The sequence below is a fragment of the Xiphophorus maculatus genome, chromosome 23 (genome assembly GCF_002775205.1).
Source record: "Xiphophorus maculatus strain JP 163 A chromosome 23, X_maculatus-5.0-male, whole genome shotgun sequence".
Taxonomy (NCBI): Eukaryota; Metazoa; Chordata; class Actinopteri; order Cyprinodontiformes; family Poeciliidae; genus Xiphophorus; species Xiphophorus maculatus.
The window spans coordinates 7,047,080-7,060,499 of record NC_036465.1 but is presented as its reverse complement, the minus strand read 5'-3'; the positions used below and the strand labels follow the sequence as shown (position 1 = coordinate 7,060,499).

At 38.3% G+C, this 13,420-nt stretch overlaps 1 protein-coding gene across 9 annotated transcripts in view; it reads left to right on the top strand.

The window, feature by feature from the left end:
* The window catches only part of dlg3 (discs large MAGUK scaffold protein 3), a 119,041-nt gene that overhangs the window by 75,934 nt on the left and 29,687 nt on the right, over positions 1-13,420 (top strand). For all 9 annotated transcript variants that reach the window (XM_023328797.1, XM_023328796.1, XM_023328795.1 and 6 more), the window contains 2 exons: positions 10,630-10,786; positions 12,451-12,553. In XM_023328797.1, the coding sequence (XP_023184565.1) occupies positions 10,630-10,786; positions 12,451-12,553 (260 nt within the window). The remainder of the gene's footprint in view (positions 1-10,629; positions 10,787-12,450; positions 12,554-13,420) is intronic.

Sequence of the window (13,420 nt, the reverse complement as noted above, 5' to 3'; positions counted from 1 at the left end):
AGAGGCTACAGAAATAATACCAAACTAATACATTAGAATATTTTAAACTTTATCAGGAATCTGTGATGTTTATATTCCAAAGAACCATTTTTGCAGCTAAATGATATTCCTTCAGAGTCACATGTTATATAACCTTTTGAAAAAAAAAACTCCTGGAAATTTGTTGTAATTTTTAAAGAGCCAACCTTTTATTTCTATTTCTAGGTTTAAAAATACAAAACTCTTTTATCACATAGAGGATGGATATGCATTTTCCTCTATGAGATGTTGGTATTTATGTGAAGTTATGTTAAAGTTCAACTTTATGTAGCGTTAAAAGTTACATCATTATTATTTATTTCTGTTGGGTTTCTTATGGTTGTCTTTCTCTTCCTTTTAAGTTTTAGATAAGACATCTACCTTCTTAAAATTCAAACACTTTCTCCTTCAGTGTAAAATGGAGCCCTACCTGCTCTTCACAAACACATCTCCACAGGAGCGCAGCCGAAAGGGCTTCCTGCTCCCACAAGCTGCCCGACTCCATCTGTCAGGAGGCATTGATAAAACCGAGCCCATATCTCAGACCTCTCTGCTTTCGGTGCTGCTCGTTATATTTATGGCAGCGGTTTGTGGGTTATTTTCTGTTTGGCAGCACTAAATGTGCAAAAGGGCCCCCCTGCATTTTGATTTTCTTTTCACAGCCTTGATCATTGTGCATCACCACATGGATGAATGCTAGAATGTTTCCGTATGAGCCATTGCTTGTGTTAAATTTAGTCTATATTGTGTAACGAGTAGTCCGTGCTCTGATTCCAGTACGCATGTTTGAGGAGATAGAGAACAGCGCAGCAGCCAGAGAGAAAATTCTGATTATTCTGATTAGGATCCGTGAGGCTAAAACTAAGTGGCTACCTTGAATGCAAACTCTGATCCAGTACAGACCAGCAGACGAACAGCAGTAGCAGACAATCCTGCAGCTGTCATGATTCATCAGCACACTGGGAAAATCAGGCCACGCACTCCGGTCTCATCACCCATGCTGCCAGCTCCAATCACACATGCATACTGTACACAGAGACATTTGCTCATAGCGTGCTGACAAACGGACAAACACGCAGATAAGCGCAGTGCGCCGTTGTGACAGCGGGAGATGCCTCGCCGAAGTATACACCCGGCGCACCGCACACCTCGTAAATAAGCCGCACAGATGAGAACGGCCCACACAGCCGCCATCCGCACACCTCTGCGCAATCAGGGGGAAAAAAAACCATGGCGTCATCTCGGAGGACGTCACGTCTGACAGCAAGTCACAGCACATGAGCATCTTTGCTGTATGAGACTAACAGGCAGGCTGCATTTCCTTTCTACCAGCCATTGGCTCCAACTAGCAAGGTTATTTTAGATTAGGGGTGTCCAACGTGTGGCCCGAGGGCCATTTGTGGCCCCTGGAGTGATTTTCTCTGGCCAACCTGACTTGCAGATCAAGACTAATACAAATTAGATGTGTCCAGCACAGGCGGTTGATGCAGACGGAGATTTTTTATTTATAATCAGGGTAAAATTATGACAGACATTATTCTCTTACAATGGAAAATGACACAAAATATTAATCTTTTTATTACCAAATCTTCATGATTTCGAAGGTTAGGTAACCACCCCAAAGTAGAATTGGGGTGGGGTTTTATCATATCGTAAAAAAAATGTATTTATTGTTGTCATGATAAATTGATAGTGAATAAAAAACTAAACTGACAGTATGTTATTTTTGCTATTGTCTCTGTTCCACGAGAGCTTCAATGAATATAAATACATTTGAAAATATGATTAAATGTTGTTACTGTGGGGCGTGCCGTGTTGGCGTAGGGGATAGCACCACCCATGTTTGGAGGCCTTGAGTTCTTGACGCGGCCGTCGCGGGTTCGACTCCCAGACCCGGCGACATTTCCCGCATGTCTTCCCCCTTTCTATCCCCCTTTCCTGTCAGCCTACTTCCAAAAAAATAAGGGACACTAGAGCCCACAAAAAGACCCCCTGGCAGGGTACAAAAAAATAAATACTAAATGTTGTTACTGTGTGCAGTTTAGTGATATAAATCACACTTTTTTTAATGTCATTGGCATCCTGAAGAAGCCTATTTAAAACAGAAATGTTTTTCAAGAACAGTGTTTGTGTTTGTGGTGTTATTAATGATGTGCTATGCTGTCACAACTATACAGTTTCTTAAAAAATAATGAATACATTTTTCCTATCATAATCTTAATTGTTACCACAAACTATAGAGATAAAATTTTAATTCCGTATCACCTACCCTAAATGTAGATACACATTTATCCAGTGACTTTTCCTGAAAAGATAACTTTGCTGCACCCAAATCAAAATTCTTATCATGACAAGAAATGTATCACAATAAATGATTAATGAAATGAATAACATCCAAATTTTATTTAACTTATTGTACTTGGCTAAATATAGAAGCATTTTGAAAGAAAGTGACTCAAATCCTGTTCTTATAAGGGAAAGTATGTTTGCTCAATTGAGCCCAAAAGAATTTGAAAATAAGACGCCTTTGTTTTACCACAGCAAAATCATTTTAATATTTTGGATCTACGACAAGTAACATCCTTTATCTACAATACAAACCAAACTAAACAAAAAAAATCAGGCAATTTTATGTTAGGTTTTTGTATTTTTTTGTCCTCTGAGTTCTTTTTACTCGAGGATTTTGAACCTCGAGGATGTTTCGGCCTTTTTCCTGGCTGCACGTCCCCCTCGCAGTTCTCCATCTGATATTAGCCCCTTTCTGGTTTCTGTCCACATTGGGCTGATGGGAGATAACGCGTGTTTAAAATGCATCTTTGTTAACTATCGCTAAACAAGCAGCTCCCCTCTGCAAATATTACCGAGCTCTACAGCAGATTCTGTCTACAAATATTTTAGAAACTTTGGATTCCTGGACTCTTATCCGTCATGCAGCGCCATTGGTTTGAGGCTTCTGTTCGGTCTGTGACACAGAGGCGACTCGTAAAATGAAACCAGATAATAACAGGGAGTGGATCCTCCTAAAGTTTGAAAGAACTTTGAAATATTCAGATAGTATGCTGAACCAACAAATAAAGAAACAAAATTATTACAAACTAACTCATAACAAGACAAGAAAATCAAATAATAATAGTAATAATGATAATTGTAAATAACAACCAGACATACAGCGTCAGAATAATTACCAACTCCTTGCCAATGTACACCCAATAAAACAGGAGGTAATAGTAAGAAATGTTGAAAACATACATTACATTTAACAGCAATGTGATATTACAATCAATGAACGAGTTTTACTGGGATTTTGTATGCTACGCAGCATTTTTGCAAGGTGCTGTGAATGCATAGATCCTTTGCACAGCAGTTGAACAACGGTGCTTCAAGCATGAGTCCCGCAGCAGCAGGTGATCTAATCAGTAACTCCCTTTTCCTGCAAACACAAAAACCTCCAACTGGTGAGTGCAAGAATTCACCCAGCGGAGTCGCTTTGATGTTTGCTTTGCACATTTAAAGGCTGCAAAAACACAAAAACGGAGGCTGAAATAAAACTAATTAAACCAGATTCACACATCACAGGTGTTAATCATTCTCCACTGATTTTCTATTCGGTCACAGACGGTGACAGTGTTTGAATTTCCACCTTGCTAGTGAACAGATATGTCACTGTCAAGTTAGAGGAAAAGAGCAGCAAAGAAAAATCGCATGGGGGGGAATTAAATCAGCGAAGCGCAGACAGTACAGTACATACGTCATCTGTTTGAGGAAGGGAGAGATAAAGCGTCTGGAAATGGCGTCCATCTGCAGTGTCCGCCATTAATCAGCCAAGCAGAACCAATTACTGCGCTGCGTCCAGGGTAGCCTGACCTGCCGGACCTGCTGCCCAGATATCCATTCACAGCCTGGGGACGGAGACGCCGCAGCCTCAGCCAACCAGCACGCTGAGGCTCAGGGGGAGGAGGGGCGGACTCTGAATTATAAAGAGAAAAGGGTTCTGCCGCTCCAGAACTGTTTACATTCCTGCCATGGATGAAAGGGCGGAGGGGAGGGGAAGCAGGTCTTGTGATACAGGGTGGAGGCTCTAATGCTGCATTTGAAATAGTAAGAATTCACAGCTATATTCTACTAAAAATAGCACCGTCAATCGATTAATCACACTGTGATTACTCACTATGCCTGAAATGTGAAAATGCACGTTTTCAAATAAATGTTTATTATCTGAAATCAAGCATCACATTCAGGAATGTTTAAAAGATTTTTATTTCAAATATCATTTAGAAATGTTTGTTATGCTTTGGTGGAAGGTTAATAACCTGCTGCAGTAAGTATATATTACCTTGGTTTTATCGAAACATCCATGTTTTGTTTTGTTTTTTTAAGAATGTTTGGTACTAGTGGACCTTCTTTGACAGTAATATGACAGGAAGTAGACAGAGACATGCAGAAAAGGTAGACAGAGACATGCAGCAAAGAATCTGAGGATGAGATTTGTACTCATGACATAATTCTCTGTATGCAGGGCCCTTCACAGTTAAAAAACGGTGTTTTTTAAAGTGAAATTTGCCACTGAGCACGAGTCCGATTCTCCTGACTCGCGTTTGTAAAACCACATTGTTGAACGGAGTACAAGACCGTGTAACGCGCTGCTTTGAACTAGGTAACCCTCAACGGAAGAGAGGCTTTTAGGTCAACTTCGGTACTGCGATTAATCTGAATTATACGACAGGGTATTTAAACCAGCTAAGAAAATGAAAAAAATATAATTGTAAGGATAAAGTCAAGATTTTACAAAAATAAAGTTGCAAGGGAATAAAGTCATAATATTATGAGAATAAAGTTGAGTTTGCACAGTCATCAATTATGAAACAAGCAACAAACATTACATTTTGTCAAAATCGTCAAGCAAATACAAATCAAATATGTTGATCAAAGTCATAATATTATGACTTCATTCTCGAAATATGAAATTTTATATTCTTACATCTTTCTTCTCATGTTCTTTTGACATTATTCTCATAATACTATGACTATTCTCTTAATATTATGATTTTATTCTTGTATGAGTTTATTCTAGTATTATTGATCACCTTTATTCTCAGACAAATTTATTTTTGTAATATTATGACTTGATTCTTGTAAGGTAATTTTATTTATATAGCAAATTTTCAGCAACAAGGCAATTGAAAGTGCTTTACATGAGTTAGAGAAAGTAAAATCAAAAGAAAAGAAAAGCAAGAGAGAAATAGTTAAAGTTTATAAAAGGTAAAAGTATAAAACTACATATTGGTTCCCCATGTTTAATAATAATAAGAATGTATAATCTCTGGATTGTAATGTTTTCTTAGTGTGTCCCATCGTAGCATTATGTAATATTAATGTGTTGAACCTTTTAGATTAATCGCATATCATGTTAACGTTCACAGCCCTAATTCTAAACTCATAAACAAAACAAACAGAAACGCATTCTTCCTCAGATAAGGTGGTCTTATCTGCTGAAATATTTCACAGTAGTCTAAATATTATCCTGCTGTTGGGAAATCTTTGCTGCTGACCAGCAGTCAGTCAGGTCATTGATTATAAGATCAGCAAATCAAAGGCTTGGAAATGACGAAAGGTCATCCACACGTACCTCAGCCCACTCAACCTTCTGCAAGTTATCAAGGAGTTCCTGGGAATCTATCTGTCTAGTCTCCGGAGGGGCAAGCTGACAGACAAGAATGCTGGTCTGCAGAGAGCTGAAGCCACCAACGCATCACAGCAGAAACAGCGCAGCTTGATAGGAGATTAAATCTGAGCTGGAATCTTCTTCCAGTTTCTACAAAACGGATAAAAACGTGCTGGAAGTGGAGCGTTGGGGTGAACCATGGCGACCTGCCTCGGAGCTGTTTCTCATCACAGCACACCAGGATGAGATAGGGGGAAGGAGGCCCCAGAAAACAGCTTCTAAATGTGTGGACCTCCTCTGTGTGGAGGGTCAGAGTCTGAGAGCGGCCACCGGAGCAACACCGTGTCCGAGATGTTCACGGTGAATATCTCATCCTCCATGTTGCTGGTGAAGAGGCTGCCTCAGCACGCAGTGGGGAAATGCTCTTTCAGAAGCACACACCGGATATGGATCCTAAGGTAACCATGGAGATCTGCGTGCCTTTGAAGCTGAGATGAAAAGCTCAAAATGGAAAGCGGGTTTATTTTAAGTCCAAGTTAACCGAAGGCAAGTCGGCTGTTTTAGCATATTTAATGGCAGTAGCTGCTCACTGTCTTTTGTTTACAGATATTTTTTTTAAGCTGTGGAAAACTTTAAGACCAGCGTTAAACACTGTCATCCATGCTGTTGGTTTTAGGGTAACTAAAAGGCATCAAAGAAAACGTCTTTAAAGCTTTTTCCCTCTTGTCTTTTTGTTGTAGGTACAGTTGTATTGTTATAATCTCCTCCAGTTTCCTAGTTCAGCTATTTAAAGGGGACATAGGATGCAAAATTCACATTTTACACATTTTTGTAATTCCGCTTTAAAAAAACCCATTTGGCCATTTTTTGGAAATAAGTTGATGTTTTTTGGTGTCTGGAAAATTTCAAAAACCTCCCTATTGTTGAGTCATAGTCGACGGAAAACTGTCGACTGTTTTCCGATCTCCATCACATTTGGCCAACTGGTTTTACTGCTGTTTTTCCAGTATGACTACTGGAAAGAACAAGTGTTTTGTTGTTGACTTACCATCCTGAAACCATGTGCTGCATTCTTGTTGGTTGTACAAGGGGCTCCACTTCTGCTTTTCAAAGATGGACGGGTGTATAATTGCAAACCTGTCAAGTGTGAGTGTAAACATTAAGTTTTTCCAGCAGCAGCTTATTAGAATTTAAAATGACAAGACAGAAATTTTATTGTCTATGAATAATTTTGTGGAAAAAAATGTTTTGTTTCCGAACTTCTTTAAGGCTGTTACATGTTTAATAGGTCACCTTTAAAAGTTTTTCCTCCCAGTCAATCACTGTTAAGATAAACCTCAGAGTCTGAACTGCTTTCTGAGCCGCCGTTCAACAGGAAAAGCTGCCTTAACTTGGAGTCTGAGCGCAGCCATTAGGGAATGAGATGTAATTGTTCCTGTAGACCGCAGGCTGGGAAGACCACTAATGGGAGACATGCCGTCTTTTCTGTTGAGAGGAAATTGTGTGTGTTTTTGTGCACAGCGGTGGATGTTAATGTTGATATCTGTTGAAAGTGTATATATGCGTGCGTGCGTGCGTGCGTGCGTGCGCGTGTGTGTGTGTGTGTGTGTGTGTGTGTGTGTGTGTGTGTGTGTGTGTGTGTGTGTGTGTGTGTGAGAGAGAGGGAACTGTTAGGTTTCCCAGAGTCTGCATTTTCATGTGTGGCGTGTGATTTTGCTGTACTGAAGAGGTGGTTTGGCCTCTCTGGCATCTTAAAGCTGAGGCAGCCTGGTGGAGGATGAGTCATAGAGGCTAAAGGAGAGCTTTGGGTAGTGGCCTATTGTCGTGCTCTGATTTCACTGCATGCATGTGTGTGTATGCATGTGAACATTTCCATGCATAGGCAGAAAGTACTGCTATCAGTAGATAACAGCTCTTTGGACTTAGTGGTTTTACTGCTGATGTAGTGAACAGTGCAACCTGTCAAATATACTGTAAATCACTAAGACATAATAGAAAAGAATAGTTTAATCAAGAACTACACATCTTTCATAGCCAACTTTAAATAACACTTCCATTAAATAGTATTATAGTTTTTATTTTATTTTCAAAATGTTATTTTGAACCTGCGACAGACTGGCGACCTGTCCAGGGTGTACCCCACCTCCCGCCTGGAACGTAGCTGGAGATGGGCACCAGCAACCCTCCCGACCCCATTAGGGACAAAGGGTGAACAGAAAATGGATGGATGGATGGATGGAATGTTATTTATTTTCCGAACCAGAAACATTTTTATGATGGTATCAATACCACTCAGTATCATTCTTTGTCAGACATTTGCTTGCTTTTTACATCTGTCCAGATTTGTGATGATATGCAGTACCAGTACTAAACAGGTGTTAGTACTGGTTTAGCACCAGTGTTGAATTTTTTGTGGATGATTTCTAATGTTTGTTCATTTTAAGACTCTTACCTGCCAATTTTATGTTAGTTTTTATTATTTTTTGCCTGCTGATATTAAACTCTTTTGCCTTCCCTTTAAGAACTATAAAAAGGTATAAAACAGCTTTAAAAAACAGTGTTATAGGATAGTAAGCATTAATTATTTATACAGAATGAGGAAAGGCACCATCATTTTCTTTTTTTATTATTATTTTATAGTAAAGATGAAAGAATGTTATATTTTGAACTTCATAATCTCAGCACGTTAACACAGCATTAATAAAACTAGTGTGTATTTGCTGTAGAATCTAGATACTAAACTTGATTCTTGAGATTTCTAAAAGGCTTCCAACATTCCCAAATCCAGCATCCTCCATTGTTCTGTTTATGATGTTATTTGTTTTGATTGTAGTTTAGTGCAGCAGCTATTGTTTAAACTCTATTTTCAAGAATAAATTGACAAATACAATTATTTGTGTAGTCTCTGTGCACTAAGATCCTCTACAAAAATAGAAATATGATCAAACATTCACTGAAGATACATTTTGAATAATGTGAGGCACTGAACTGGATCTGTGATAATGTTTCCACAGAACCAGTTAAGAACTATCTCTAACAGCAGCAGTAGTTTTGGACTGGAACCACATCAACACTTTAACAAGCTGTCCTCTTTAACAAAAGTTTTACCAAAATCTGAAGTCGACGTTGTGAGGAGTCATAAATGTTTGACTTCTGATGACTCATATTTGTGCAAACAGTGATGCAAAGAGGAAGAGTGTGCCACCAGCTCACTGGCTGGTGAATCTTTTGCAGTCAATGATTTACCTGAATGTCTAAGCCTCATCTTTACTCTTTTTGCTGTCTTTACTGAGGGAATATCTAAAAATGCATTTATCACACATGTTTAGGCATGTACAATATATTTATATAGTATATATAAGGAGGGGTTTCCTTTTTTTTGGAAAACATTTTTTAACATGTTTTTAAAGTGGCTTCTTCATATAATCACCGTAAAGAAGTCAGTCTTAAAGAACAACAAATACTTAAACTATTCATAAAAAGACACAAAAACGTTTTTCTTCACTGACTGACATTAAATCTGATTAAACTTCCTGTTTTAGATGATTTGGGATTAAATTACCTGACTAGCTATTTCTAATAGTTGAATGCCAAAGTGAATAGAGAAGTTTATATACATTGTTTGCTTTCTTTAAATTCAAAAATCTAAAAATATTTCCCAGTATTCACATGGGTTAGTGACCATAGGCGCCATGAATAGCTAAAATCTTTAAAAACATTTATACCTGGTAATTTTAATATCTCAAACACCAAATATACCTTAATATGCATTAATATGCACAGTGGAAAGCATCTTAACATAACTGTAGAAGCTAACATCTCCCGTATCTCCACTCTCGGAGAAACAGCCAATCAGTGCCAAGGAAAATGAAAGGAGCTTCTACATTGGCTGCTTTCAAACAACAGCCAATAGCAACTCAAGTAGCATTGTGCCCAGCTTTTTTTTTTTAGCTTTCCAAGCTGCATTTTTATTCTAATTTTTCCTGAATATGTCTTCAAAAATTAGGGTGTTTGCCCCTAAATCCATCAGTAAACTGTAATCTGGCTTTTTGCTGATTTTGATTTTTGGCTTTTTCTTCCAGACTCTTTTCTTTGTGCATAATGACGCTTTCTCACCAGCTTCAGCCAGAATCCTTACAAGGTCTTTAGCTTTAGTTCTGCAGTAGATTCACATGTTTCAGTCCAAAACGTGTTGAACTGCAACATCTCGAAATTGTATGCAGGGATTAACTAGATTATTTGAAGGTCCATCAGAGTCTTCCTGATATGTTGGCTGATTTCTAGAGTTCTCCATGAGGTTCTACAAGGAAGCAGCGACTTTTAGGTGTCGCCTAAAAATAGAATCCATTTAACTCAAATGTTATCTATGCATATAATAATTTGAGTTTAAATAAATTCCTCAACTAACAAATAAAAATTGAGTTTGTCAATGCAAACTGATCTAAAGCTATACAAGTTTAATCTGATTTAATGTCAGAAGATGGAAGAACAATTTTGTGTTTTTTGAACAGTGTAAATTTTCAGCTGCTCACTGGTCAAACTTTGCTTTTTTGTGAGAAATCAAACAGGTGTTTAATGCTTTTTGGAGGAGAAAAGTATCTACTGTAAAGACTTGGGACACCCAGACCTTTGTATGCCTCTGTAGCATAATGTCAGCTGCATGGGTGTTTCAGAGTTACTCACTGCCTTCTGCCAGTGTGTGGTGCCCTCCACCTCAATCATTTAAATGTTCTGTTTACAGAATTCCCAATACAAATAACGGCTCCAGATTGAGGGATCTGCCAATAGATCCTGTATTGAGTGTTCTAAACATTTTAGTATCATGCAAAGTCAAAGCAAAGATGGCTGTTGTCTGAAAACACCCTGCATATATCGATCTCCTGTGGTATCTTCTGTCTATTTACTCTATCCTGTCCTTCACCCTCACGCCGTCTCTTTCTCTTTGGCAGGGAGCCGAGGAAGGTGGTGTTGCACAAGGGCTCCACCGGATTGGGCTTCAACATCGTCGGCGGGGAGGATGGAGAGGGGATTTTTGTCTCCTTCATCCTGGCTGGAGGGCCGGCTGACCTGAGCGGCGAGCTGCGGAGGGGCGACCGGATCCTGTCGGTCAGTATTTGAACTCCAAGCTTCCTGTCTGCCCTCATCCACAACTGTAACAAGCTGGAGGAAGTGAGATTTTCAGCCAGCTCCCGCTGTCAGAATAATGATGATAGAATTAAAGGTGGCCTGGCATTCAGAAAGCCTGCAAACACCTGCCCACGCAGATATGTCCTTGAGCAAGACATTAAATCCATAACAACTCTGAGGGAGCCAAGCTGCTCTCTGCACAAAATCCAGTGATGCTTAAAAATATGACTGTTTTTAGTACAGTTCTGCATGCAGTCTAGCAACACATTATGTATAATATTTAAACATGACTTATTATGCTTCCTTGTTCAGGTTAGGATAAGTCTATGGACAATACAAAACATGTTGATTACTTTTTTATGCATAAAATCATTCTTAGTTAAAGAGATTTTAGTCTACTCAGTTCTGACTATTCTGAGCTGTTTTAGGGCCTTTATCACTTTAACTTAATGTTTACACTCGCACAAATGGCTGAAAACAAACGCACAATTCAACAATCGTACATCTTTGAAAAGCAGAAGTAGAGACTCCTACACAACCAACAAGAATGCAGTAAGTGGTTCTGAATGGTAAATCTGCAAGAAAATACCAGCAGCCATTGTACAGCAGTAAAACCAGCTGACCCAATGAGCTTCATCTCTATGCAGGTTGTTAGGTAACAGGGCTGGTCTTAGATGGGGTTGCTAAGTGACGGCAGAGCGCCATTCGAATGTGAATTAACAATCAGGAGGTTATTGAAACGGCTCATTTTCCAAACACCAAAACACATGAACTTATTGCCAAAAAAACAGCTAGGTGTTTTTTTATGCTTAGGTTGTTTTTAGAAGCAGTAGAGATTTAAATAATCCATCCATCCATCCATCCATTTTCTGTTCACCCTTTGTCCCTAATGGGGTCGGGAGGGTTGCTGGTGCCCATCTCCAGCTACGTTCCAGGCGGGAGGCGGGGTTCACCCTGGACAGGTCGCCAGTCTGTCGCAGGGCGATTTAAATAATAGTTTTTAAAATTTTCAAAATGTGAGTTTTGCATAGTAGGTCCCCTTTAAGATATTAGAAATGTAATCTAAAGATAGCTATCTGGAGGAATCTAGGAGCTCATCATACATTAAAGGTTAAGATTAAAGCTGTTAAAATGTTGGATTCAAGCAGTGCTTTGCAAAAACATTCATACGTCTTGAACTTTGTGACATCTAGTGAAATTACAACCACAAAATATTTGGGGGCTTTCACATGAACTCAAAGTAGTAAATAGTAAGGAAATTAAGACATAGTTTGCTACATTTTTTTTACAAAAAAAAAAAAAACTCTGGAAAATGTGACCTGCATTTGTATTCGATTTTCACTTCTTTATGTAGATCTTTTGGAGTGTGTCTCCACCATGTTTGAACATTTTAAAAAAGCACTTTTTTATTCTTCTTTGCAAAATAGTCTAATTATCTCAGTGTTTTTCCACGTCACTATTATCCCTACTTTTGTGATCCCGATAAAATAAACTGAAATTTGTGGATGGAACAAAATAAATCTTAAGTTAAATAAGTTTGAGGACTTTTGCTTTGTATCTAAATTAAGTATAAACTATAAAGCTGAGAACATACTTTTTTTACAGATCAAAACCTTTGAATCATTTTTAATAATTTTTTGCAGGTGAATGGAGTGAACCTTAGGAACGCCACTCATGAACAGGCAGCTGCAGCCCTGAAGAGAGCTGGACAGACTGTCACCATCATTGCTCAGTACAGGCCTGAAGGTAGGCAATTACTGTCATCTTTCATGTATTAATATGCTTTATCTCAAATGTGTCTCAGTTTTATACTTTTTAAATGAATCCTACTGGTGAAAATGGCAGAAGAACATTATTTCAACAGCTGTTGGTTTTTCAAAATGAGTCTTAGGGTGGACAGTTTTCCAGCCCTACTGATCTTCGCTTGAGTCCTCATTAAGTGCTTGTTATAATTTCACTTGTAAAACAATTTTCACAGTGAGCAGTGTCAACAGATTAGTCCCATTAGAGCTGGAAATTGTCTATTAAATTTGGAGCTAATTTAAAGTTAATCTGTTTTAGAAGTCCACAGAGATTGGTCTCAATTCAAAAAAATCAATTACAGTCTTTTGCTATATTAGCAAAATTGGCTTATAAAACAGCTACTTGCCATTCCACCATGTAAAGTAAAGGCTACCATTCTCTTTTTCTTTTCTTTTTTTTTACAATTTTGAATGAAACTCTTAAGAACAATCTACTGGTTTTTCACTTTATTAAAGATCTTCTCCTTTGTCCACAGTCATGTAAAGCAACTTGTTGGTTTTTGCAATATTTGGTGAGCAGAAAAAAAGGGTACTGAACATTTCCTTAAATTCAGTCATTAGAATAACTGTAGCCTTGGTTTTGAAAGTTGCAGCATTTAGAAGACAGTTTGTTAAGCAGAAGTATAGAAACTGGTCTGACTGCCTGCACGCATAACACAAACCTGTAATTGTTAAACGCATTAGACGTATCCAGAGTTGGGAAGTAACTAGTTACTAAATTGAGTAAATTACATTTACTCAATTAATATTTTTGAAAATAATTTACTTTTAGGAGTATTTTTACTAAGCTGTACTTTTAACTTTTACTTGA